Source organism: Chiloscyllium punctatum, chromosome 48 (assembly GCF_047496795.1).
Source record: "Chiloscyllium punctatum isolate Juve2018m chromosome 48, sChiPun1.3, whole genome shotgun sequence".
In the NCBI taxonomy this organism is placed as follows: Eukaryota; Metazoa; Chordata; class Chondrichthyes; order Orectolobiformes; family Hemiscylliidae; genus Chiloscyllium; species Chiloscyllium punctatum.
In genome coordinates this window covers 39,606,499-39,620,136 of record NC_092786.1, presented here as the reverse complement: position 1 = coordinate 39,620,136, position 13,638 = coordinate 39,606,499, and the positions used below count along the sequence as shown (strand labels likewise).

The following is a 13,638-nucleotide window of genomic DNA, read 5'->3' as shown; positions in this document are numbered from 1 at the left end:
TCTACTTACACCCATTAATTTTGTTTTAGTCATTCTTTGCTGGTTCTTAAAATCTGACCCAACACTAAACTTTGCAGATTTGTAATTTTTTTTCTCCCCCAAATCGATACTTCCATATTTAGCCACAATCAATGCATTCTTTTTAAAGAGACTTTCTTTCTCACAGGGATGAAGCTTTGCTTGGGTTTTCTAAGGTATTTTATACTGCAGTTCTACCACCCTACCGTTCAATTTAGTTTCACTGTTTACTTTGTCCACCTCTGCCTTCATACCCTAATAGCTACTTTTAGTTAGATTTAATAGACTCATCTTAATCCCACACTTCTCTCTTCAAACTGAATGTATTTTCTAATCAACCTGTTCAGTGATGTTATCACACACTTCTGGAGCAAGTGGGACTTGAATCTGGACCTCCTGGCTCAGAATTAGGGACACTGCCACAACGTCATGAGGTCATCCTCCCTTCAAACTGAATGGGATTCTCCCATATATTGTGATCCTATCACCTAGCTGCTCCTTTAGATGAGGTTATAAATTAACTTTGATTCCTGATGAAGGGCTTATGCCCAAAACTTCGACTCTCCTGCTCCTCGGATGCTGCCTGACCTGCTGTGCTTTTCCATCACCACACTCTTCAACTCCGATCTCCAGCATCTGCAGTCCTCAATTTCCCCTATAAATTAATCTTACCCGCGGAGGTAGAAGAGGGAACCTGTCTCATATGTTAGAAGGGCTCTGATTGAGCTCATTACCAGCTCTCTCCAGAGGCACTGTCTGATCTTTGACTGGATGGGGGTTCAGGATTGATGTGACATTGGTAACCCACATGAAGGAAGAGGTGTAGGGGCTATAGTCAGCATCAGCCCAGAGACTTACAGCAGCCCCCAGCAAGTAAGACAGAAAGTGAGACAATCCTCGGTGCCTGCAGGAGGAAAGAGGAATGAGCAGCAGCAGCAAATTGCAGAGGATCACTGGACAAGAAAGACATAGTACGGATCAAGACAAAGTCGGAAGATCGTGCTCCAAAAATGGCAGGAACTGGAAATGCTCCTGCAAGTGGTTAAACCCCCCCAGCATGGCCTGAAGGGTTAACCAAACCTGGGGGTGAGGTGATGAGGTAGATGCCCTTCTTTACCACAGCTGTGGCCTCATCCTCTATAACCTCAACAAACAGCACCTACAGCCATTTTTGCTCCTTGCCCTTAAATGGGACTTGCTCCCAGATTGCTTCTCTTTTCCTCACTTACACAACTCCTGCCCAGTTCTAACACTTGTGCCCGGAAATAGCCTTGCATATACATGTTGCCATCAGACTGGAAAGCCTCGCGATTCCAAGGTCCCAACCGGCATCTGAAATCCTGAGCAGCATTTGAACGTTTGTACTGTAGTTTCGCAAATTGGCCCAACTCGATGGCCCCAAGTTATCAAAAATCTCATGAGAAAACTCTGTCCAACTCCTGCCACTGCTTTGAATGAATCTATCCTCACTCCTACCAGTTAATTAATGCAGATTTATTAGCGGCTTGTGGGAAATTTTAATGTGCACCTGTTCTTGCTGCCTAATTAGTACTGATTCATCAGGAATTTGGTGGGAAGTTTCTGCATGTGTTCATCAATGAAATGGATGCCTACACAACATGTAAATGTGTTGAGTTTTCCACCCTTCATTAACAGCTAGTCCACCTGTTTTTTGGAAAATATAACAACATGAAGGGTGGAAAGATTTCCTTATTTTCATTAACTGCTCTACAGCTGTAGAATTTGCTATCAGACCAATGAAGCATGCAGAGTGACATCAGCACACAAACTGGAATAACATGCACAGGATTTGGTTTCTTCCAAAACTGACACAACTGTGTTGTTTTACATGATCCTTTCTGAAGAAAACTGCCAGCCTGTTATAATCTGAATTGAGAAATGTCTATTTTAACTGTAACATGCCAGTTTGGGGTATCAATGTAACCTATTTACTGTTGGTGGCAGCTGGTCATGGGTCCAACCTCTGTTACAGTTAACAGTCTCTTCCTAAATCCAGCGGAATATAGTACAAGCAGAAAAAGGCTTGACACTCAGTGTATTCCCTTCCCCAAACCCCAAATCCCCTGCTTCAGCAAACTGAGCTGCTAGCCAAGAAGGGAGGAATTTCAGGGCTCAGTCGCTCAACTATTTACACAAAAGCTGCATTTTGAAATACTTTGGACCATCAAAACTTCACTCTTGCTCCTTTCTAGGTTCCTCCTCTCTGCTTACCCTGCTGTTGGACAGAATGCAAATGACGACATTTCAAATTAAGCAGTTTTCAAGACATTGCTTGGGCCCAAAATTGACCTAATTCATTTCTATTCCATTAATAAAGATTTCAGTAGAAATTACAATTCAGTACAATAAGTCATACATATCATGGCCCTATGAAGAATGTGAGCTCATATATTATAAAATATTCAGTTATAATAGGAACGAGGGGAGTGTCCTCTGGCATAGCTGTGATAGTCACATTTAATTGTAGTATTGGACAATGTGCAGTAGCTTACATGGCATTAACTTCCTTTATTTATCTGTACATATTTATAGGACATCAATACCTGGAGAATAATTTTGCAAGATCATTTTATGTTTTTTTCTCATTAAATATCATGCTTTCTCTATACATATTTATAAGATTAACACAGTTCCTAAATAAGCATAACACATTATAATACAAAATATATACATCAATAATAAATACTGTTTTTCTTTTACTTAACTCACTTGTAAAATAGAGACTGCCTGAAGTTAATTGATAAAAGCGGCCTTTTATCCTTTGATTTAAACGGTATTGCACTTTTTTGATAAAGAAATCACATTCATGTTGAACCAGCTCAAAGTAGCACCAGCTCCTCTGTGCCGAAAGGCGTGTTTGTCGGGCAGCTCTACTCACATGGATAATGTAAAAAGGCAACACATTCAGTGTGTCTGTCTCTGTTCACTTAATTCCATCAACCTCAAATATGGAGTGGTCACATGTTGCTTGCCTTTTACCGGAGTAATCCTGTGTACCAGCAAAAATGAGATGAACAAGTCAGTCAGAGTCAGAGAATCAGAGAGTTCTTTGACCCATTGAGTCGGGGCCAGTCAAAGTCAGCCACCGCATTATTCTAACCCAGCACTTGGCCCATAGCCTTGTATGTCTTCGCATTGCAAGTGCACATCTAAATATTTAGCTTTCAGATATTTGCATAGGAGGAGGAAGCACTTCCAAGAAGCACCACTTTTAACTTAGGGTTGTACTTGTTTTACACTTAAATGACCTCAACATACTTTTTGTCAAGTTTTGTAAAGTCACAGCATGTTCACATTTTGCTCACATGAAAAGACCAGTGGTCTCTTCCAGACAAAAAGGTTCCTCAATGAAACTAGGTTCTAAAATAATGACAAAATGTAATAGGAAAATCTATATTTACCTGAGGGGAATATCACATGAAACTGCTTGTTCACTGGTTTCCACTGTTTTATGTTGACCCAAAGACATCATATAGTCCAGTTTGTCCTGTAGTTCTTTATTCTAGAGATTAAATGCACCACCAACATATCAGAAAATGAAACATTTATTTAGTGTGGACATTTTACATTAGAATTCAACAAGAACCTAATCCACTTGCGAAATCTATTAAAACAAGATTTTGCAATAGTGAGCTTGTAAGCCTGTATGATGGTTCACTAATTTGTGAATTTGACTTGATTTGAATTATGTTGAGATAGATTCCATCCTTGGGTGACTATCTGTTGGAGTTTGCACTTACTCCATATGTCTGTGTGGGTTTTTTCCGGGTGGTCAAGTTTCCTCCCACAGTCCAAAGATGTGTAGGTTAGGTGGATTGGCCATGAGAAATGGAGGGTTATAGGGTAGGGGATGGGTCTAGGTGTGATGCTCATCAGCGGTTTGGTGTAGACTTGATGGGCCTCCACACTGTAGGGATTCTATAATGATTCTATGATTCAATGGACACAAAGGCAAGGTGCCCAATCCTCCAGGATTGTTCTGGGGGTTTCAGGCATTAAGTATTTATCTCTGGGATATGGCTGCAAATAACCCAGGAGGAACATCAAAGGAGCAATAAAAATGCATTTTAAAAAGTACTTTTAAGACTTTAGTTATTAATTATACAGAAGACCTGAGGCAGATAAAAAGCCATTTAAGCAAAGATCATCCAATCAGTTGATTAGATTTTAGATTCCCTACAGTGGGAAAACAGGCCCTTCGGCCCAACAAGTCCACACCGACCCTCCAAAGAACAACCCACCCACACCCATTTCCCTGCACCTAGCACTACAGACAATTTAGCATTGTCAATTCACCTAACCTGCACATCTTTGGACTGTGGGAGGAAACCCATGCAGATACGGGGAGAACGTGTAAATTCCACACAGTCAGTTTCCAGAGGTCCCTGGCACTGTGAGGCAGCAGTGCCAGCCACTGTGCCACCCCCTAATGAAGAGATTTTGTTTTCCAAATGATATAGCAAGGTGGCAAGCCCCAGTAAGGCCGAGAAGAGTTTTTTATCTTTGAAATGTGTTTAAAAATATAATCCGCACCTCAGCTTCCAAAAACGAAATCCTTTCCATTAAGTCCTCAATTGTCACATCTTTCTGTTCAATTTTACTCTTCAGGATTTCTATCTGTAGGATACAGGAAGAAGAAAAAAACTTTATAACAAAAATATGAAACTTAACATAGTCTTATCACTGAGAATGTAATTACCAACTAATTCCCTTTGCGTAATTTGGGATTCTAATGAGTTCTGCCTATTTTTTTAACTGTCTCAGGAAAAGACATTTAAATCAGTAGAGGGCGCAGCTCTGAGAGCTGTCAGAGAACGCCAAACATTCCAATTGATTCGTATCATATCCCAGCTAGGAATGCTCAAGAGCTATTCATGAGCACAAGTGCAAAAATGCTTTATTCATTAAAATAATTGTGCTTGCTCTTAGATCGAATGCCAAAACTGACTTGGAGCAGTGCCAGAACCCACTGAATACTTATGGGATGATGTAAATGCAATAAGCATAGCCAGGCTTTATCGACCCAATAAAGAAGCAGGAACATTAAAGACACAGAAACATGACTCTTCCTTACAGCTAGTTGGCAAAAGCAATATTTTCAGGCTAACTAAGGATTCAATTTTTCCTGATTTACTTGTAAAACAAAACATGCTGCTGAGTAGAGCTGCAATTTCATAATTAGTTCAAATAATTCATTGTTTTGGCGATTGCATTGTGATCAAGATTTCCTCAGAAATAAATTATTTGTTTTGAAAAAAGCAACACAGAAGTCAATCCTTTTAATTTGACATATTTGAGGCCACAGGCTCCAGTTTGTTTAATATATAAGCTCTTCCCTCAGCTACTTAATGATTTGTGATAAAAATAATGAGACTTTCATTCTGTATAATTCAGATTGTCCTAGAACTTTTACAGTTAAAATGTAAAATGTTTTGCAAATAATGTTATGACGGAAACATTAACAAACAATTCCCTCTATCATTAAATTGTTTATACAGTTTATTTTTATAGGTTGAGTTAATACATATTATGGATATATAATGTAAGTGAGTGTTTAAAGAAAGCAGTGATGCAGCAATTATTCAAACTGATAAACAGTTGTCCTTTTCTCACCTCTTCAATCATTTGCTTGACTTTTCTCTGTTGACAGTGTACCATGTTGTCCAGGTGCTGAATTCTTTCCCTCAGACTGGCAGCTTCCTCCTCCAGTTTCTGGGACCTGACCCAGGCAGGGATTAACAGAGCCATGTCAAACGATGCAAACGATTCCAAAAGCCCATAAATCTGTCCACTGGTGAGGCTCTAGCCCTGCTCTGCCCCCACATTCCTCGCTGTTACACGAGTGAGTGCAAGATGATTGATTGCCAATAGCAAACCTCAATAGGCAAAAGGCCAATTAAATAATAGGAGCAAGGTGCAAGAGCCTTAGAGGGAGTGCATTCTCAAAGGACAGGGCTGTATTCATTCGAAGGCTTTGTATTGTCGGGGGGGGTCATTGGTGAGAGGGAGCTTGCCAACCCTCCCCGGATGGAGGGAAAGAGAGAGGGAGAGTTACTGCACTTTAGAGAGAAAGAGAAACAGTTCTTTCTAGAGAGGTGGGGGGGGGGGGGGGGGGGGGAACCTTTGTTCCCTCATTATGGTTGTGCTTCCTCAAGAAAAAGAAAGACAATTCCCCCAGGAGATGAAAGATTGTTTACCTCGAGAGTGAGGTTGTGATCACTCAAGAGAGAGAAAGACACAAACTGTGTTTCTAAAAGAGACAGAGAGAGATTGTACACCTTTTATAGAAAGGGGTAGAGAGATTGTGTTTGAATATGAGAGAGAGAGAGAGAGAGAGAGAGATTATCTTTCTGAGAGAGGCCCTGCGTTCCCTCAACAGAGATATTCTGTTCTTTTGAGAAAGCGAGCGAGAGGTTATCCGAGAGAGGGGGAGCAAATTGAAGAGAGAGAGAGTGAGAGAGAGAGACTATGTTTCACTGAGGGATACATAAGAGAAACAGTTTTTCCTTGGAATTGTTTTTATTCCCTCGGGAATATTTTTATTCCTTGGAATTTATTAGGATCCCTGGAAGTGACATAACTATCTAAATCTCTAACACAGTTAGAAATTTTTTTATCATTCTAGGAACTCCAAACACATAGTGTCAACATGCTGATACTTTTTTTTACCTATTTTGTATTCATTCAGGTACCAGAAAATGCTGCATATCTCCATTTTATCAGCCAGCACCACCCCATCTTAGAAGATGTCCAATTAGGTTCTTTGTTACTCTCCTCTATTAACGTCCACTTCAACATTAGAAGGGAACATTTCCAGTCAATTTATCTTTCCATTTCATGGTGTCTGTCATTTTGTCTGCCAACTAGTGCCAAGCTATGACCAGCCAAAACCCAGTGTTCACTGAGAACTGGGTTGAGATACCATGTCAATGGCAATAGCCTCCTCCCTTCCGCACAACCCACCCCAACCTGCCTGCTTAGCGAGCAGTAAATACTTGGATTGTGCTATCCAGAGAAAATAACTTAATCATCAGAATCTCATCCAATATTCTCCCTAGTAAACTCCAACACAAGCAAATAACTGGTTGTGGATGACACAGCATGTTTGTGGGCATTTTGGCTGCCTCATTTATGAACACAACAACAGTGACTGCTTTTCCAAAAGTTAGAAAAGGTTGTGAAGCACTTTGGAAAGTCTTAAAGATGCAATATGCTCCTTTAAAACAAATTCACTCTTTCTAGAACTCCTGTTGATAGTAAGGTAAATTCAAATCCAATAATCACAGGCAGGAAACACAGTTTAAAGACACAAGATACTACATTTAGGACTGAAGTGAGGAGAAATTTCTTCACCCAGAGAGTGGTGAGCCTGGAGATTTCTCTGCAATTGAAAGTGGTTATAGTTCTCAGATAGATACAGTTCTTAAGTCTAGGGGGGTCAAAGGGTGTGGGGAGAAAGCAGTTGGATGACCAGCCATGATCACACTGAATGGCAGAGCACATTTGAAGGGCCAAATGGCCTACTCCTGCTCTTGTTTTCGATGTTCCTATGCCTTCCAGCCCCTTCTGTTCTATACTTACTCAATATATCACATTTACTTCATTCTTCAACATTTTATCAGTGTAGAATAACAGTATGTTGGAACAATAATCACTGGACTAATAATCAAGAAGCCCAGACCCATGTTGTGCAACACAGGTTCAAATCCCAACGTAACATTTGGTGGAAGTTAAATTAATTCTGGAACATAAGGCTTGACTTAGCAATGGTGACTGTTATTGAGTTTTGGAAAGAAAATTTGTCATCCTTACCTGGTCAGATCTACACAAGACTCCAGATCTACAGCAATGTGGATGAATCTTCAATGCTCTCAAAAATTGGCCCATAAAACCAATCAATTCAAGGGCAATTTAGTGACAGCCTTGACAGCGATGCCCACATAGCAATAAGAGAGTAAGCACAATGTATGAAAAGGTGCTCTTCAGTGGGACTTGTGTCTGGAGTGGCAGTACGTCAATAGTAATGGATTAGGATTTCACAACTTATTTAGACAATGAAATGTGTCAATAAGTGGTCTTCTTTTTAATGTAAAAACTAGATATAATTATGTTGTGGGAATATACTGCACATCCATGAACAGTATATAGTACTAAATATTATTTAAAGGTACCTTCTGAGGTTTCCTGAATCTGTTTCATCCCTCTGTTGAAGCTGCCAGAGCTGCCTCTCTTGTTGTTGCAGCCTCTGCTGTAAGAGGTGACGCTCCTGCAACAGGACTTTAGTTCAGTTACTCCATTACAGGCAATTACACTGAAGGCAAACAACAGTACCACAACACATGTAGCCATATTTTAATAAAATCGAATGTAATAAAACTGAGCTGCTGAATAGTTCACTCATTTATATTTAAAGATTGATGCCATTATTGGTTCCCTACATCTATGGTGTTATAGTACGAGCTAATGTTATTACTGGACAAGTCAGATGCTAAACTGAAATCTGCTCTTATGTATCATATTTTAGTTACTTCTTTATAATACCTAAACAAGAACCAATTATCTTCTCTATCACACACAGGGTCTGACGTAGCTGTGACTTCAATTCCTGGTTTTGAGAATCTGATCACCTTTGCCTTGGGCATGGACTTTCTCAGCTTCAAATAGTCCCTTTGGGTTTTAACCAAACACTTCTGGCCTGGAATTTTAAAACTAAACACCTTGCACTGAGATAACTTATGGCCTAACAGTCCAAAACTATTTCCCTTCCTTAAGAGCCACTTGCTTTGCACTTCTAGCTTCCGCCAAGACTTCTACAAACTTGCCAAAGTGATCCCAAAAGTTTTTTTTCCAAGCATAGGTGTTTCCCCTAAGCAAAAGAAAAGTCTGACATTTTAAACCAAAGGCTGAATGAACTATTTGCTCTATTTGTATATAAAAACTCTCTCAATGTAAATAAGTTCCCATTGGTTTCCAAGAATGGTCATTAACTTTTTTAAAAAAGCAATCATTGTGGTTATAGGAATTCTTACAATTTAATCGCTAAACCCTTTCTCTTACACAGACAAAAGCCCACATGCCACTATCACAAATCTAAACTCCAAAATACATGGGATTAAAACATAGACAAATCCTACAGTTTAAATCACAATAAGCCTGCAAACAAAAAAACCTCACACACCAAGTTAAGCGAATGATTCACCTGCCTACAAAATGTGTCCAGTTAAGATGGAAATGGGTGAGAATGAGGTATAGAATCTATATTAATTACATGAAACCCTGCTCCCATTGTACTACGATGGCCTTCATTCTTTTCAACAGCGTCACAGATTAGGGATCAGGAGTGGGAATTATATCTGACTATTCCCCCTCCACCCAGGATGCTGATATCCATTGCTGCAAGACCACCTCAGCTGAGAGCAGGAATCAGACCAGCAACATGACTGATCAGGATGGCTCTATTCCACACGGATCAACACACTTTACTAGCTAAAGCCCTCAAACAGCTTCTTGTTCAACAAAAGTGTGCCAAGTGTGAGGTTGTCCATTTTGGAAGGACAAATAAGAATGCAGAATACAGGGTTAATGGTAGGGTTCTTGGTCAGGTGGAGGAACAGAGGGATCTTGGGGTCTATGTACATAGATCTTTGAAGGTTGCCACTCAGGTGGATAGAGTTTGTAAGAAGGCCTATGGAGTATTATCGTTCATTAGCAGAGGGATTGAATTCAAGAGTCGTGAGGTGATGTTGCAGCTGTACAGGACTTTGGTTAGGTCACATTTGGAGTACTGTGTGCAGTTCTGGTCGCCTCACTTTAGGAAAGATGTGGAAGCTTTGGAGAGGGTGCAGAGAAGATTTACCAGGATGTTGCCTGGAATGGAGAGTAGGTCGTACGAGGATAGGTTGAGAGTTCTCGGCCTTTTCTCGTTGGAACGGCGAAGGATGAGGGGTGACTTGATAGAGGTTTATAAGATGATCAGAGGAATAGATAGAGTAGACAGTCAGAAACTTTTTCCCCGGGTACAACAGAGTGTTACAAGGGGACATAAATTTAAGGTGAAGGGTGGAAGGTATAGGGGAGATGTCAGGGGTGGGTTCTTTACCCAGAGAGTGGTGGGGGCATGGAATGCGCTGCCCGTGGGAGTGGTAGAGTCAGATTCATTGGCGACCTTTAAGCGGCATTTGGATAGGTACATGGATGGGTGCTTAATCTAGGATAGAAGTTCGGCACAACATCGTGGGCCGAAGGGCCTGTTCTGTGCTGTATTGTTCTATGTTCTATGTTCTAAAAACAATGATTTACTTATCAAAATACTGTCATTAGAGGAAGGAACAGATTTGAAACTTTGTTCCACAAATGGTCATTAATGCTGGACCAATTGTTAATTTTAAATCTGTTATTGATAGATTTTTTTTAACTAAATGTAATAAAGGGATGTGAGGCGAAGGTCCACTTAGAGCTAGGTCCCAGATCTGTGCAATATACCCAAGGAGCTAAATAACCTATTTCTGAGCCTGTTTACCTTCAACTACTTATGACTCCACTTAGATTAATTTGCTTGTGATATTGATGGTGAAATGATCGTTGTTTGCATTATTTTAAAATTTATCTTTCCTCGTGTTTACCAAATAAAATTTGAACTTCAATTGAAAAGAAGGGAAAAAAAGTTGAAAGAACAATCCAGTCCCTTTGGTTTAAATAATGATTACTTTAGAACCTCTAACGCCTCATGGAGCAAAAAGGCTTGTATTTACCGAGCAAATTATCTGTTATTGAAAGGAAAAGGCGCAAAAGATTTTATACTTTTATTTGTTTTTTCTTAATTTGTTCTGTGTTGTATAATCTATGATTTGTTAGTTTCCACGTTTCTGCTGAATGCCTATTGTATTGACACAAATGCCGAATGATTCCTGTTATATAAAATTAAATAGAACAAGTTATATTTAAAGAAGCTCCAGATCTAGTTGTAAACATCATTAATCATCTGGAAATGCATTTACTAGCATTTTAAAAGAACAAAAGAAATACTTGCATTCATATATAACCTTCCACATCCTCAATGTTTTTCAAAGTTCTTTCAAGCTAATGATGTACAGATAGTACTAATGGCAGCCAATTGGTGCATATTAACGTCCTACAAGTAGCAATGCATGAGCAGATCATTTTGTTATAGTATTTTGCTTAAAGGATAAATATCACCAAGAGAACTTCCTGCTATGTATCAAAACATTGCCATGGGATTGTTAACAGATGAGGCCTTCCTATAATATAGCAGCTTTGCAGTTTGTTATATTATTCTTTCAGAATAATGATCATCATACTGTACAGTTTTCCCTGGAGTAGTGACTAGGAAAAGTAGAACAGATTTCCAGTTAAAGAATTTAATGTTATGACATCTTTATAGAAGAATAAATCTCAGTATGCAGCAGACATGAATGGGTCTGAGGGCATGTCATTCTAGGATACTGGCACCTTAAAAATGTTTTACGATAAACTGACAATGGTAAGAAAGTAGATATCACAAGGTCCAACAGACATTCGGGAGTTTAGATCTACTACTCCTCAAATTTTGAGAGAAATTTTGAAGAGCTTCCCCTCGATCTAACAGAAGAAGGAGAATGTTCCATACAGCAGATCAGTATCAACCCTCCAAAGTCCGAACAAGCTGACTGGTTGACACACTGACTATGTGTTTCTGGCATACTTTATTCCAGGACAGTTGAATGGTATATGAAAACGTGGGCTCAAGAACTAATTAGCTTTTCATCCCATATTTTATTGCATTCTTAGATGACACTAGGTGCACTGAAAAGATTTATTTTAGTTTCTTCCACTTATACATATGCCTAAGCAGTCTGTATCTTCAATAACATATTTGTTGGACACTAAACCATTGCATTTTAGAAAAGTATTTTTCTGTTAACTATACTTTCAAGTATTTGATGCTATGCAAGCTTTTTTAGTAAGCCCTGGAATCCAAGGGCTAAACTACAATGGGATTCACAAACAAAGGCTAGTATTCCTTGAGATTTAGAATGATAAGGGGTAATTTGAAGGACACTTGAATTAGTAAGAGCTGTAGGCACAAAAGATAAACTATTTTGACCAGGTCTATTGGGTACAGTCTCACAAGTAAAAGCTGGGCCTTTCAGAATTAAAACTAGGGAACTCTTCTACACACATAGAGACATAGAGTCTTAGAGATGTACAGCACAGAAAAAGACCCTTCGGTCCAACCAGTCCATGGTGACCAGTTGTCCCAACCCAATCTATTCCCACCTCCCCAAGGACTCCAGGGGCAGACATTATGCCCAGTGTGAGCTACTGGTTAGTTTGAGGCTGGCAGCTTTTGTAACAGCAGCTCACTGGGAAGGTAGTGGCTGCAAGAACACAACAAGCCAGGCAGCATCAGGAGGGGGAGAAGTCCAAGTTTCGGGTATAACCTTTCTTCAGGATTGGGGGCAGGTGTGGAGACAGCTGCAGATAAAGGGGGTGGTGAGGGCAGGGTGGTGAAGTGGGGTTAGGTGAAGACAGGTAGAGGGTACAACCTGTTTGATCAATGGGAGGAATGAATCCGGTCCCCTCTACCTGTCTTCACCTATCTCTACTTCACCACCCAGCCCCTGCCATGCCCTTTATCTGCAATTCCCCCTCAACCTGCACCCAATTCTGAAAATGGGTTACACCCGATATGTTGACTTCTCCACCTCCTGACGCTGCCTGGTTTGCTGTGTTCTTCCAGCTTCCTACTTGCAGACCACTTCAGAGAACATCTCTGGGACACTCGCACCACCAACCCATCACCACATAGCCAAATACTTCAATTCCCCCTCCCACTCCACCAAGGACATGCAGGTCTTGGCCCTCCTCCATCGCCAAACCCTAACCACCCGATGCCTGGAGGAAGAGTGTCTCATCTACTGCCTTGGGACCCTCCAACCACACGGCAACAACATGGACTTCACCAGTTTCCTCATTTCCCCTCACCCCCACCTTATCCCAGTTGCAACCTTCCAACTTGAAACAGCCCTCATGACCTGTCCTACCTATCCTTCTTCCTTCCCACCTATCTGCTCCACCCTCCTCTCTGAGCTATCACCATTACTCCCACCTCCATCCACCTACTGAACTCTCAGCTACTTTCCCCTAACACCACCACCCGCCCCAATTTATCTCTCCACCCCTTCGACTCACAAGCCTCATTCCTGATGAAGGGCTCTTGTCCAAAACATTGATTCTCCTGCTCCTCGGATGTTGCCTGTCTGGCGGTGCTTTTCCAGCACCAGACTCTTGACGCTGATCTCCAGCATTTGCAGTCCTCACTTTCTTCCAGCCTCCTGGCTCTACTTTGGATTCCAGCATCTGCAGTTTTTTTGTCTCTAACTTAGGTAGTGGCTGATGCCGGGATAGCTCCTACTGGAGGTCCAGGATCATGTAGTGACACAGGCCACAGCCAGGTCATGGTGGGTGGGCTTTTGCAGGCTTGGGGTATAGGAATCCGGCAACAGGAGCACAGGCCCGACTCCCTACCCCTTCCTCATGTCATATTCCTTGATCAGGAATCTTGTGCTTTGGTCTGAGGGATTCCCTCTGAGGGACCCC

The 13,638-nt window shown here is 40.8% G+C and overlaps 1 protein-coding gene across 1 annotated transcript in view; it reads right to left on the bottom strand.

The window, feature by feature from the left end:
• Positions 1 to 13,638, bottom strand: part of LOC140468818 (uncharacterized) — an 86,342-nt gene that overhangs the window by 27,968 nt on the left and 44,736 nt on the right. Inside the window, exons 10-14 of the mRNA XM_072564836.1 lie at positions 8,211 to 8,305; positions 5,653 to 5,758; positions 4,573 to 4,656; positions 3,441 to 3,541; positions 2,951 to 3,028 (exon numbers count right to left, since the gene is read on the bottom strand). Coding sequence (XP_072420937.1) covers positions 2,951 to 3,028; positions 3,441 to 3,541; positions 4,573 to 4,656; positions 5,653 to 5,758; positions 8,211 to 8,305 — 464 coding nt within the window. The remainder of the gene's footprint in view (positions 1 to 2,950; positions 3,029 to 3,440; positions 3,542 to 4,572; positions 4,657 to 5,652; positions 5,759 to 8,210; positions 8,306 to 13,638) is intronic.